Below are 12953 nucleotides of genomic sequence, written 5' to 3' on the forward strand. Positions count from 1 at the left end.
GTCGAACCCATTCGAGCTTGAGTGGACTGCTCACGCTTTAGTAAAATTTTATGCCTAATTATATTATCCTGCCTTCGTATGTTGATTGCATCTTCAGTAAAATCCACAACAGGTGAAGTCAATTAATAATTATTCGCAACACACTAACCACCAAATTCAACTGAAAAACTCTCTCATTCCATTGCCTCGCAAAGCCCAAAACCGTGCTCATCTTGACAGTGAATTATTCCCAATTTTCTGGGTACTTAAGCGCGAGCTCCATCAAGAATTTGCAGGCTGCCATCATCCGACATCCGTCACGAAATTTCGACATCAACCCACGAACGCGTTATTCGAGTTCAAACAGACAAGACGACCAGCTGTCAACGTTTCTGCATCGACCACTCGTCACGAATCTTGGGACTTCTTTTTTTCTTCTAACATGACAACGCCGTCTGACAGTGAGTCCTTACAAGAGGATGCTCCACCTGTTGCGGAATTAGTCGATATCAGTGGGGGCCGCAATCGCGTTCCCCTACTCGTCACGCCAGAGTATGTATTCAATCTATCATCGGCTAACCTTTACCTGAACATTTTCAAGCTTCGATTTGAAGGATTTTAGCTAATAGCAAGGAGGAATGCAGAGCGCCTGAGATGGATGCAAGAAATTCTTTACGCACTGTACCAGAGCTATCGCGAGACGAAAGAATATCTAGAAAACGAATATTCAGTTTCGTTTTATATACTTATCGATGGGACTCGGATCGAGTACAAGAGATCAGTCCTAGATAGATTAAAAGCAATGATGTGGGCTTTTTTTTCAAGTACTTTCGTGTAAGTGTACCAGAATTGGTAGCGCGCGACCAAATAGTTGGAACAAAGATTGTTCATTCGATAACGGTTCTAACAGATCTCCACTATTTGCAGTGAACAGGCCTGATTTATCCGAGTTACGATCAGACGAAAATACAAGCAGGTTGCGTAATAGTTACGAGCAAATTGAGGGTGAAAATGGACCAACAAACGACAGGAGCCTGTCCCAAATGACTGCCATACGAAATCACGACCTCCAATTGGGTTCTTTTCTCACTGTGCTTGAGAGGTGAGTCGTCGAGATCTCATTGTTGAGTTCACATGATGCAAAAAAGTCCGAATTTGACAAAATGATAGCGTCAGTAACGAACCGCGCATTAATCCTAACTCGGATTACTCCATTTCTCGGTGTGAACAGAATTCCAGAGAAATTTTGTCAGCTGGGGACTATTCACTCCAGGCTCTACTACCTACCCAGAATTTCGAGCCTTTTCCAGAATTTCCTGAAGACATTAGTCGCATGATATGGAAGCTTGCGCTTCCTCCACCTCGTTTCATCTATAGTTACCCAGTTGGCGCTCGGGAAATCCAAGGCGTGGTTCACCAAACTACTTGGAATAAGTTTCAGGGCGCACAGCTTATTGGGGAGCCAGATGGCTACGTTACATCAAGGACACTAGACAACTTGTTGCAGACTAGTAGTGAGTCTCGAAATATCGTTCAGGAAACTTACAAGTTGTGTTTCGCGCAGGAGCTAAGCGCACCGATTTATTTCAATGTAAAAAAAGACGTCTTGATTTTCGAACTGTCCAAAACGTTTCAGGGCTTTCTGCGTTGCTTGGGCTCGTGTACACTCACCGATGATGTAAGACCTTTATTGTTTCTTTCTGGACACATGGGGGATTGGGCATTGAATGCGGAAAGATGGGTTTCAGATCGACACCATCTAAGTGATAACCCGGTCGGAGCCTTGGAGAATTTAGATCCAAACAACAAGGACTTTTATCAGAATCTTGCTGTGAATGCTAAATGGGCTTTATTCAAGGAAATCATTATCGATGCAGGTAAAGCAGAGTCGGTTCAACGTCGAGATCCAAGGACTTATTCTTCGCCTTGCCCGTTTGACGATGATCATCGGGCCGTCTGCTCTCGTCTTAGACGAATTGAGAACCTCATGAAACATCTTTTAAAAGTAAGAGACGCCCTTCAAAAAGAGCCGCGATGGAATGGTGGAAAACCTTTCCTTATTCCTAAAATCAGTATCATGTCAGAGGAGGCTTTGAAGGCAAGATTGAGTGGGCAGGAGCGGTCGAAATGGAGTAAGTTCCTCGAGATTAACAAGCAATTAGAGGAAGTGCTAACGAGAGTCAATAGCGGATATGCCAAAGGCGGTCGTGGGGGGTGAGGAACTCGAGGATTTCGTCTGCTTCCCTGGCGAAGAGAATCAGACAAAGAAAGCTGAAGATGGTGGTGTCTGGGTATGGGCGGACGCTGTCAACAACAACTGCTATTAATGCCGCTTAAATTTCACGATAAGAATAAATTTGAGTGTTTAGGACAGGGAGTTTTTTGATCGTCTCCTGGACGGTCAAACAAACTGTTGCTTCCCAATTTATATCAAAACGGCAAATATGTTCTCTTCTGCCCTTAGGGATCATAGTTATTTCATGGGAAAGAATAGATAAACAAAAACAAAGTTAAGTCGGCAGAATTTCCGCAACCCCTAGGTGACGTAGGGAATAATGAAAATGTTCGTGTGTGAAAGATGTGGGTGCATGAAATATTTCTCAATTGACTTATTCAAGAGTCCTAGGAAATTGGCATAGTAAAAACTCTGCTTCTCGATACCACGTATTGAGGATAAGGAGGCTTTTGAAAAAGCTAGGCAGGAGATATCGTTATATTGGTACAGATCTGATTCATTTCCAGATAACAAATCACAAAATAAAAGTTGTTGGCCTCCGCTGAACCTAAATCGCACTTTGAATGATTCTTAATCGTCGAATGACAAACGACGATATCGATCAATGTTGGAAAAACGTGATTTAGATTGAGTGGACCCCAAACAGTTTGACCATGTTCCGAAATCTTGCGAGCAGACGATCCAATCGCAAGTGACATACTGGTGTGATTCCCATGGCTTTCAAGAAGTAGACTTAGAATGACTGACCAGCAGAACAATGATTATAGCTCCAAGTGATTCCTGCTTAGCAAAGGCATTTAGGGATTTGAGTCTATGAACACGGATGCTCCCATAGCCGGCCGACTACCAATAGGCTACTTAACCGGAAACTTGTTCACAGATGGAAAGAAAAAATGCAGATGATATTGAATGCATTGAAAGAATGATACACAATCAATACTCTCAGTAGGCTAAGACATAAACTTCTACAAACGGCAAAAAGGGTTGAAGAGGGGAACAAAGTCAGCGAAAGAAATTTGCCACTAGGCGGAATGTTGTACATTTGTGATACATTAATACTTCATGCAAACATGCAACTCACATGAGCTCAATTACTCCCATAACTCATGAACTCAGATTAAAAATCCGTTACTCGTCCATTGTAACTCCAATCGCCTCTCTTTTCATCACTTCCCCACCTCAAAGGTTCGTTCTTTGGTCCTCCAACCTCTCCAGTCTTCGGGTTCTTATCCCCTTCAAATTCGGGTTTGGCACCTCTTCTGATATCCGGGTGGAGTTCCTCGCCCTTTCCAGACGCCTCCACTCTTGCATTGATTTGAGCTTCTTCCGTGCTCGCTTGGGATGCAGGCGACTGATTAACCTGAGGTCGGGCAGGGGATTGGGTTGCCGCTGTGGGTGTTGACGCAGGCTGCTGTGGTTTGGGTGTACTGAATGCACCAGTAGAGCTTCGTTGTAAACGTTCGTATTCTTCTTGTTCTTTTGGTGGAAGGCGTGGTGGTGCTGGGCCTGTGGCGAAGGCTGTTCGACGAAGGGATTGACTAAAGTGACGACGGGCCGGAAGAAGGAAGGTTGTGGGTAGTAGTCGAGGCATGTTGGTAATAATTTACGTCGCTGCTGTATTGCGTGGTATTTTTGATATATTGATTGGATAATGGTTTGCGCAAACTTGGAAGTTGAATCGTTTGATAATGTACGAAAGTTCGCATTGTCGTAGAGAGATTTCAGGGTCCGACATGACGCTCGACGATCTATTTGGGCTGCCCCACCATGACATAAGCGGGCGATTCTCGGAGTTTCGTTCACCGCCCGCCGAATGAAATCGAGGGGCGTTGGATAAATCCATACTTCTTTGACTCACAATAAAATCATATAATAGTAGACACTTCTTTCTCTTTTGCAATTGAGCTCGCAATTTATTTTCAGACTATTCGAAATCATGGAAGGACTTAAGAAAACCTTTGCGCAATGCAAAAAGGAAGAGAGAGTATGTTATATGGCTCTTCAATTCCTCAATTGATGTTGAGTCGCTAACAAATATTTCTTGTTAGCCAGCTCTCGTTACATATGTCACTGCTGGATTTCCAACATCGGCAGAGACTGTGGATATTCTTTTGGGAATGGAAGCTGGTGGTGCCGGTATGTCATGCTACTTAAATCCAAATATCAGGTCTTCTCTTAACACATTCTCTAGATGTCATTGAACTCGGCCTACCCTTCACAGACCCAATTGCAGACGGACCTACGATACAAAAGTCAAATACTGTATATATCTCGCGACAACTCCAAATCAACATCCGCTGATGTATAGTAGATTGCTTTGAAAAATGGAGTTACCGTTGCATCAACCCTCGATATCGTTCGACAAGCCAGACAGAAAGGATTAAGAGCACCTGTACTCTTCATGGGTTACTACAATCCAATGTTGAGTTATGGCGAGGAGAGATTACTCAGGGACTGCAGAGAGGCAGGTGTCAATGGCTTCATTGTTGTCGATCTACCACCTGAGGAGGCTGTTACATTCCGAAATTTCTGTACGAAGGGAGGGTGAGATGTGTGACGCTGGGTTGTTCGATTCTATGCTAACAATCTTTGACAGTCTATCATACGTACCACTTATTGCGCCAGCGACATCAGAAACTCGCATGAAATTACTATGCAAACTTGCTGATTCATTCATCTATGTCGTCTCAAGAATGGGTGTAACAGGTGCTACCGGATCTATGAACGCAAAACTTCCAGATCTGTTGGCGCGAGTTAAGGAGTACTCTGGAAATATTCCAGCAGCTGTTGGATTCGGTGTCAGTACAAGAGATCATTTCTTGAGTGTTGCAAAGATCGCAGATGGTGTCGTTATCGGAAGTCAGATCGTTACCACACTTGCCGAGGCTCCTGCTGGACAAGGAGCTAAGGCTGTCGAGGAGTATTGCGCTGAAGTTTGTGGACGAAGAAATGCTCCAAATGGTGGTCTCACAAGAGAAGTCGGCATTGTCGAGACATTATCAAATGCGCACGAGCCAAACGGAGACGATGTGCATGTAGATGGTGTTATCAAAGAGTCTTCTGGGCCTGGTCTTGCTGATCAGCTCGAAGCTCTTAATACCGATGGACCAGTCGATCCAGCCACCGTACCTTCAAGATTTGGTGAATTCGGTGGACAGTATGTGCCTGAATCATTAATGGATTGCTTGTCGGAATTGGAGGCAGGTTTCAACAAAATTAAGGATGACCCAGCTTTCTGGGAAGAGTTTCGATCATATTATCCATACATGGGCCGACCAGGTCAACTCCATCTAGCCGAAAGATTAACAGAGCATGCTGGGGGTGCCAATATCTGGTTAAAGAGAGAAGATCTCAACCATACCGGAAGCCACAAGATTAACAACGCTCTTGGTCAAATTCTGCTTGCTAGAAGACTTGGCAAGACTGAAATCATTGCCGAGACTGGAGCTGGTCAACACGGTGTAGCAACAGCTACAGTTTGCGCAAAATTCGGCATGAAATGCACAATTTACATGGGAGCTGTAAGTATGGACACCATCACAAGCTTCTTCTGCTAACAACCCCTTAGGAGGACGTACGCAGACAAGCCCTCAACGTATTCCGTATCAAACTCCTCGGTGCTCAAGTCATCGCCGTCGAAGCCGGTTCCCAAACCCTCCGCGACGCAGTCAACGAAGCCATGCGTGCTTGGGTCGTAAAACTCGACACAACACACTATATAATCGGCTCAGCAATTGGTCCCTACCCCTTCCCAACCATCGTCCGCACCTTCCAATCCGTAATCGGCAACGAAACACGCGAACAAATGCTCGCCAAACGCAACAAACTCCCAGACGCAGTCATTGCCTGCGTCGGCGGTGGCTCAAACGCCACAGGCATGTTCTTTCCGTTCTCCAAAGACCCCTCCGTTCTTCTCATCGGCGTCGAAGCAGGCGGCGACGGTATCGACACTCCGCGTCATTCCGCCACCCTTTCCGCAGGCACAAAGGGTGTCCTCCACGGCGTCCGCACCTACGTTCTCCAGGACTCCCACGGTCAGATTCAAGACACGCATTCCGTCTCCGCTGGTCTCGATTACCCGGGTGTAGGCCCCGAACTCGCGTCCTGGAAAGATAGCAACCGCGCGCGCTTCATCAGCGCCACAGACGCTGAAGCTTTCACGGGCTTTAGATTGCTAAGTCAGCTTGAGGGTATCATCCCCGCGCTGGAGACGGCGCACGCGGTGTTTGGTGCGGTGCAAGTTGCGAAGGAACTCGGCAAGGGCAAGGATATTGTGATATGTGTTAGTGGACGCGGGGATAAGGATGTGCAGAGTGTGGCTGATGAGTTGCCTACGTTGGGGCCGAAGATTGGATGGGATTTGAGGTTTTAGGTGGGCGATGTTGGAGGGGGTAGTTAAAAGGGTAGAGGGGGGCAGAGGTGTGAGATAGTGAGAAAGGGGAGACGGAGTGGAACATGTGATAAAAAATTCCGGGACTGTTTTGTTAGAAACTTTGGTAAAATTAGGGAATGAATAAAAGAAGTATAACATGAGTATTTTCACCTAAAAGTTTCCACTTACCTCCCACACGCAGATCTCCATCCGAACCCCCCATCCATCTATTTCTTGGTCATCGAAATCACGTCTCTCAACGAAAAAGCTCGAATACACTTTTACGACTTCTTCTAACCAATTTCTTTTCGAATTATTAGTTTCTTTCATAACTATTGATTTGCTTTAACACATCGTTGGTTTTAAGGTTATAGTAGTCAAGCAATGAAATTATATATGGTAAGTATAATTTGATAAGAAAAATTTAAATCGGTCGCGTAGTACTGTCCCATCCACGACAAAACTACACCAAGATAAATGTGAGATATTTTTATTAGCTATTTAGTCATCGCTTGCTATTCCCCTTTTCTATACAAACAAGGGGGTATATAAAATCAGATAGATCATCCTGTTCCTCCTTCTCCTTGCCTCTTCCACTTCTCTGTACTCAATGCCTCCCCACCGAATTCGCATTCCACACCATCCTCTCCGTAACCATCTCTACTACTCTCCCTCTTTCACTTTCCCCTGTACCCCCTTGAATCCCCATAACCCTCTGAATATCCGCCTCAGTAACCTCTTTTGCCCCCTCCGCAACTCTGCCTACATCTCCGCCCTCCCCCAAACCACTCCCTTCCCTCCTTCCCATCCCTACCCCCTCAACCTCCCCACCCCTCAAAGCAGCCAACACCCCCGCCGTCTCAACCACCGCATCAACACCCAAACCCACCATCTTCTCCTGTCCCGCCGCCGGCGTAATAGGTTCCACGACGGGCGGTTCCATAACCCTGGGCGTGCGCACCCTTATCGGGGCCGGCACCTCCCTCTGCACCTCCTCAACCCTCTTCGGAGGCGGGGGATCTAAATTCCAACTCCTCATGCCCACGCCCCTCAACCCTGCCTCTCCGCGTTCGAAACTGATTTCCTCAGCTCTATCCTGCATCACCTGATCGCCCATCTCGAATACCCGCGCGGTTCGCCTCTCCTCTTCCAACTCCCTCGCTGTCAGATTTTGACTATACGCCACTTTGCCACGTTTTGATTCAACACCCCCGTCACCAGCAACAAACTGCACACTCATAATCTTGAAACTCAACCCGTCGTGTTGCGCCTGATAGCCCGAATGCTTCACACCCCACTCCCTACTTCTGATGCCGAAGCGGACACAGCCTTTATATTCGACGAGTGCAGGGAGTATAAGGATCTTGATATCAACATCGTGATTCTTCGGGACGATCAAAGGACCATGTGGCGGTGGAGCTGTCAATACCGCCTCGGCATCGATGGGACGAGCAGGAGGGTCGCCAATTTCAAGGTCTAATAAGGAGATATCTACGTCTGGGGCCCAAGCGCCGCGGAACCAACCCTCGTGGATACAAGCGGCGACGACATCGGAATCGTCGGTATAGATATCGGTACCGTAAACGGCGCGACGGCGGGTGATTTCCTCTCTACTGACATCTGATAGGTATGCTCGAGAAACTTTGATCGTCATTGTACAATTTTCCTTGCCTTCTAGTCGTGGTAGAGGTAGAGGGGTACTTGCGAAACTTCGGTTTGATAATGAGTTCCTGCCCTTGGAATCTTTTCCTTTGGGCTTAAGTTTGGCTTGATAAGTTTGAACCCCCAGATGAAGACGCTGGCGATCTGCAACACTTTCAAAGACTTCATTTGATTTGATAGTTCGAACTGGTATCGGAATTATGGGATTGATCTGAGGGACGGGCCTTGGTGCTGCCGCATGATGATGGTAATGTGGTTTGCTTGTTGGAGCATGGTGATGATGCGTTGCTGAGGTTTGCTTGGCGTCAGTGCCAGGTGGAGATGGAATGGCAGATCCTTTCGCATTTTTAAACGGCGTGAGATGATTTTGAGCAGGCGAGGAAGTGTTATTATTTTGTTCCGCGTGATGGTGATGGTGACTCAATCAAAGCCCAGTTAGCAAAATTCAAAAGACTACAGAAAGGGAAACTAACTGGTGATGATGATGGTGATGCGTCTTTGTACGTTTACCTCTTCCACTAGGGGTACGTCTACCTGTACTACTTTCATCATCCCTACCATCTTCTTCCTTCAACTTCCTTCTTCTAGACGTAGCACCACCACGAGATGATGATCGAGGCTTAATGCTACCATTATCCATAGGCGAATCCTGATTGGCGAACCCTTCGAGGTCTTCACGTCGAAGTTGACCGGAGTTAGAAAATGGCATCGATTGAGCATTTGCAGAGACAGGACTTGGTACTCCGAGACCGCTTACACCACTCCCAATACCAGAAAACATTCTTCCAAATTCGCTCTTGATACCTGGCTCACCGCCCGGACCACCGTGTTGTGCTTGTGCTCCTTGTACTGCTTGAGGGAGTGGCGATAATCGGCCCTTACGATTGAACTCTACTCCAAGAAAACTTCGTTGTTGCTGCATCTGTTGTGATTCTTCCATATTCCGTCTCGTAGGTGATTCTTGTGGCTGATAAGGTCCGTTCATAGGCGGTCCAGCATAAGCAGGCCCTGGTTGATGTTGCTGATGCAAATGCTGTGCAACATTTGCGATTCTTTGTCTTTCAATCATTGATGCTTCATACTGGTTGGAAGGTGCCGCATGTTGAGCGGGCATTTGTGATGGCTGAGATGCTGGCGGATATCGTGAGACCTCTTGCGCATATGCGTGATGTCCTTGATATTGTGGAGCAGAACTCGCTGGATATCCATATCCAGGAGGTTGAGTCTGCTGCGGTGGAGGTCTTTCGGGCTGGGGTGGTATAGGTTCATACGGTGGTCGTGGTGGTTCGTAGTCAGGTCGCATCCATGCAGGTTGTTCTCGAGCTTCTGGACGATTGTAACCAGGCTGGGCATTTCGCTGAGCAGCGTGTTGACGAGCATAATCCATATGTATATCATTTCCATGGCCACTCAGTGCTCGATCCCGTCTCTGCCTTTCTCTCTCCATCTCAATTTCTCGGTCCCTCTCTCGTTCTCTCTCCTCCCGGTCTCTTTCGCGTTCTCTCTCACGCTCTCGTTCGCGGACTCTGTGCATCTCCTCTTCTCGTTCCCTCGCACGTTCTCTCTCCCGTTGGATAGCCACCTCTCGCTCTTGTCTCTCCCTTTCTACATATGTATAGGCTGAAGCTCCTCTTTCCTCGAATGCTGCTCTTGCATATGCTGGTTCCGGCGCCCGGTTCATCTGGTCCGCGGGTCGTGACATATTTTCCACCCTTCTCTCGCCAAAAATATTTTCGCCATGTCCTGACATTCTTTGACCCGGCGCATGTCGATTCGGAGGAGGGTGACCACTGGGCTGACTGTTCGGTCGTGGAGGTAACGCAGAATTTGGGTTGGGAACGCGAATCGGTTCTGGGCGGGGCTCTTCTCCTACCCGCATCCCTGGAGGGCCAGGTCGTGAGTAATTCGTCTGCGCTGTACTGAACCTCCCTCTCCCATCTGGAGTGCCATAATGACCAACTCCTGGTGGAGACCCGGCCGAGTTTGAACGATGATCTCTCGTCGCAGGTTCGTAGGGTCGTGGATGCTCGGGTGTTTGAGGTCGGCGAAACGGCGTATATTCTTGACCCGCCGAGCTCATTCGGGGTGAGGGATGTGTCGTGCTAGGGAATGGTCCCGGCGCGGAGGACGTACTGATGGGAGAAGCGTATTGTGAAGGCTGTGGTGGTTCGCGACTTGCGGCTGGTGGGCCTCCTAAGAGAGATGATATCGACATGCCGTTCCCTCGGCTTCCAATCGGAGGAAGCTCGCGACCTGATTGAAATCCCACTGGAGGCCCGACTGACGACGAGGCAGCGCGCATAGGCGGCGGACCGTAGGTATGATGAGGCGCTTGAGAAGATGGTTGTTGAGGTGAGGAGGGAGGAGGCATTGCTCGCGTTACTGGCGTTCCATGTGTTATCGATGATGCACTCTGATGTCTGGCATGGCCCGGTCCTGGCATAGGAGGGCCTCCTGGAGCATAATTCCGTTGTTGCGCGTTGTAGAATGGAGGATCTGATGGTCTTCTGTGGTGTTCGGCGTAAGCTGGAGCAGCATTCGCGGGATGTGAAGAGGGAGGATACGGTGGCTGGTTCGAGGGAGGAAAAGGTGTTCGACCATCGTAGGGCGAGGCTGTATTTCGCGAGAATGGAAGTTGAGGCGGCTGTCTTGGATCCATCTTGCGTTTGTCTCTGATTTCCGAATAATCTTTCCACGAGCTCACCGTCGACCGTCAAATAATTCTCGTTCCTCGGCTCTGCTCGATGTATAAATCTCGTGTCGGTTATGGGACTCGCAGAAACAGCTGTTGGCGCATTCACCTCCACATGCTCTCGATTGTTGGTGCTGTTGATGCCCGATGATTCTCCTCTTTCTCTGTGTGATCTGTAGCGGCTAAGATGGCCTTCTCGGAGGGCCAACAAGTTGGGTTGGGTCAAGGCTCGTGGAGTTTAAGCGGCGCAAGACCAATACTCGCATCGATGGCTGTGTGACGAGTGTAACGATATGCGGTGTGGAAGGTGTGTATGCGCGGTACTTGGAGGATGACTGTGGTGGTGGGTGAGGTGCAGCGGTGCAGAGAATGAGTTGCAGAGTTGCAGAGTTGCAGCAGGGAATATTGAAGGAGCGCGTTGATGGTGTTGTTGTGGAGAACGTGGCAGACGGTGAAGTGATGATATACTTGGGAGCTCGAGATGGATGCCTTTCACTCGATATAACGATGTCTACGACGTGATGATGCTTCTTCGTGTGTATTGTGTATTGTGTATTGTGTACGAGGATCGAGTCTGGAATATCAATGACCTCTGCTCTCCTCTCTTCTCCAACTCCCGGCTGGCCTCGCACGGGTCAAATCTTCTCCTGGTCCAAAATCATCGTCAACCTCTAGGGCTCCACCGGGCCCATGCCACCGCCGTGCCCCAAGCCCAATGCAAGCTCGATCCCGCAAATCTAGCATGGATGTCTCCCTGAGGCACCGTCGGATCCCATCGCGGTCACAGGGGATTGGGGCCACTCTCAGCATCAACCCCTCCCCATTTGGCTTCGCGCCTGCAGCTTACTTGGACCGTGCAGCGCTGAGAAGCAGGGAGCAGCAAGCCCAAGCAGGGAACCAGCAAAGTTTGCAGGGTTCAGCTGCTGATGGCTTGGATCCGTTACAATCCGTTTGTGTGGGTGAGATGAAGTAATAATTCGTCTTGAATTACCCTCTAGTATAGCTTTTATTATTATACACCGCTAGTGTCCTGATAAGACCTATTGAATATAGTGAGCAGATTGTTAAAGCCTTACAATCTGTTATCGTCCCGGAAGACGGATTTACGATAGTCCGTCAGAAATCTAGTCAGGTGATGCGTAACGCTATGTTGATGCACTTGGCAATCTTCCACCATTTCATCCTTTACACGTCTCACTTGAGAACCTCGTTCATCGATTCCCGTGAGGAACATACAATGGCCAACTACCTAGGCAGGTAGGTTACTCTAATGTAGGTAAGGGTATGCACCTAACCAAAAGATGAAATTTTCGCATGGAGATAATTCATAAGGATGCAGGACTTCGAGTATTGAGCGAAAAGTTTTTATACAAACTTGACCTAATACTTACGCTTCGTCTAATGATATCATGAGTATCTCCTTGATTAATGCAGATGGCTCCTGCGACAGCACACCCATCTTCATAACGGCTTGGAACGTCCTCATCTTCGAACCCCTATGCGAGGCATCCGCTCTTTCGCCTTCACATGGAGCCCAGAACTTAGGATCTAGCGGCTACCATTCTCATCACAAACTGTCGATACCTGGGCTTTGAAGAATCAATTCGCAGATTTGGAGAGCTATTCTGCGTCTGCATCGTTTTTTCCTTGTTGTTGTCGAGTGGTCCCCAACAAGGTTCACTTGTCCCTTGTCCCACTCACTACCTTAATCTCTGCTTTTCGCCAAGACTAGATATGACGTTAATCTAGACAAAGGATAACGCGAAGGTATTAGAAGCTGTCCTGGATTTGTTAGCGGTTAGGGTTATGATTCCTGACAGGACTTTCAATCCCAACTTTACCTCACCGAGGAAAAAATGCGGAATTGGCAGCAATGATAATGTTATATCTCCTCGACTAGATCAACCGGTTTCATGGAACAATGATTATGATACGCTTGTTAGCAAGATGAAAGGCTACGGAGACAGAGATATTTAACTATCGACAATAGACAGTTTGGGCGGGGGGCGTGT

The 12953-nt window shown here is 47.9% G+C and overlaps 4 protein-coding genes across 4 annotated transcripts; 2 read left to right on the forward strand and 2 right to left on the reverse strand.

Moving 5' to 3' along the window:
* Positions 1-421: 421 nt before the first annotated feature.
* GLAREA_03504 (uncharacterized protein) lies at positions 422-2306 on the forward strand (the record flags this gene model as incomplete). The annotated part of the gene is made up of 4 exons (XM_008083757.1): positions 422-531; positions 890-1081; positions 1150-2111; positions 2167-2306. 4 exons carry the CDS (start codon positions 422-424, stop codon positions 2304-2306), a joined length of 1404 nt encoding a protein of 467 aa, XP_008081948.1.
* A 1026-nt stretch (positions 2307-3332) lies between these two features.
* Positions 3333-3806, reverse strand: GLAREA_03505 (uncharacterized protein; the record flags this gene model as incomplete). Its single annotated transcript, XM_008083758.1, has 1 exon — positions 3333-3806. One exon carries the CDS (start codon positions 3804-3806, stop codon positions 3333-3335), a length of 474 nt encoding a protein of 157 aa, XP_008081949.1.
* Positions 3807-4151: 345 nt separating this feature from the next.
* On the forward strand, positions 4152-6587 carry GLAREA_03506 (Tryptophan synthase beta subunit-like PLP-dependent enzyme; the record flags this gene model as incomplete). Its single annotated transcript, XM_008083759.1, has 6 exons — positions 4152-4199; positions 4264-4351; positions 4407-4477; positions 4527-4759; positions 4812-5736; positions 5784-6587. The coding sequence occupies 6 exons, from the start codon at positions 4152-4154 to the stop codon at positions 6585-6587; spliced, it is 2169 nt and encodes a 722-aa protein (XP_008081950.1).
* A 607-nt stretch (positions 6588-7194) lies between these two features.
* GLAREA_03507 (uncharacterized protein) lies at positions 7195-10908 on the reverse strand (the record flags this gene model as incomplete). Its single annotated transcript, XM_008083760.1, has 2 exons — positions 7195-8668; positions 8723-10908. 2 exons carry the CDS (start codon positions 10906-10908, stop codon positions 7195-7197), a joined length of 3660 nt encoding a protein of 1219 aa, XP_008081951.1.
* Between the last annotated feature and the right edge of the window lie 2045 nt (positions 10909-12953).

This window comes from Glarea lozoyensis, assembly GCF_000409485.1.
Source record: "Glarea lozoyensis ATCC 20868 chromosome Unknown GLAREA2, whole genome shotgun sequence".
NCBI classification, from domain to species: Eukaryota; Fungi; Ascomycota; class Leotiomycetes; order Helotiales; family Helotiaceae; genus Glarea; species Glarea lozoyensis.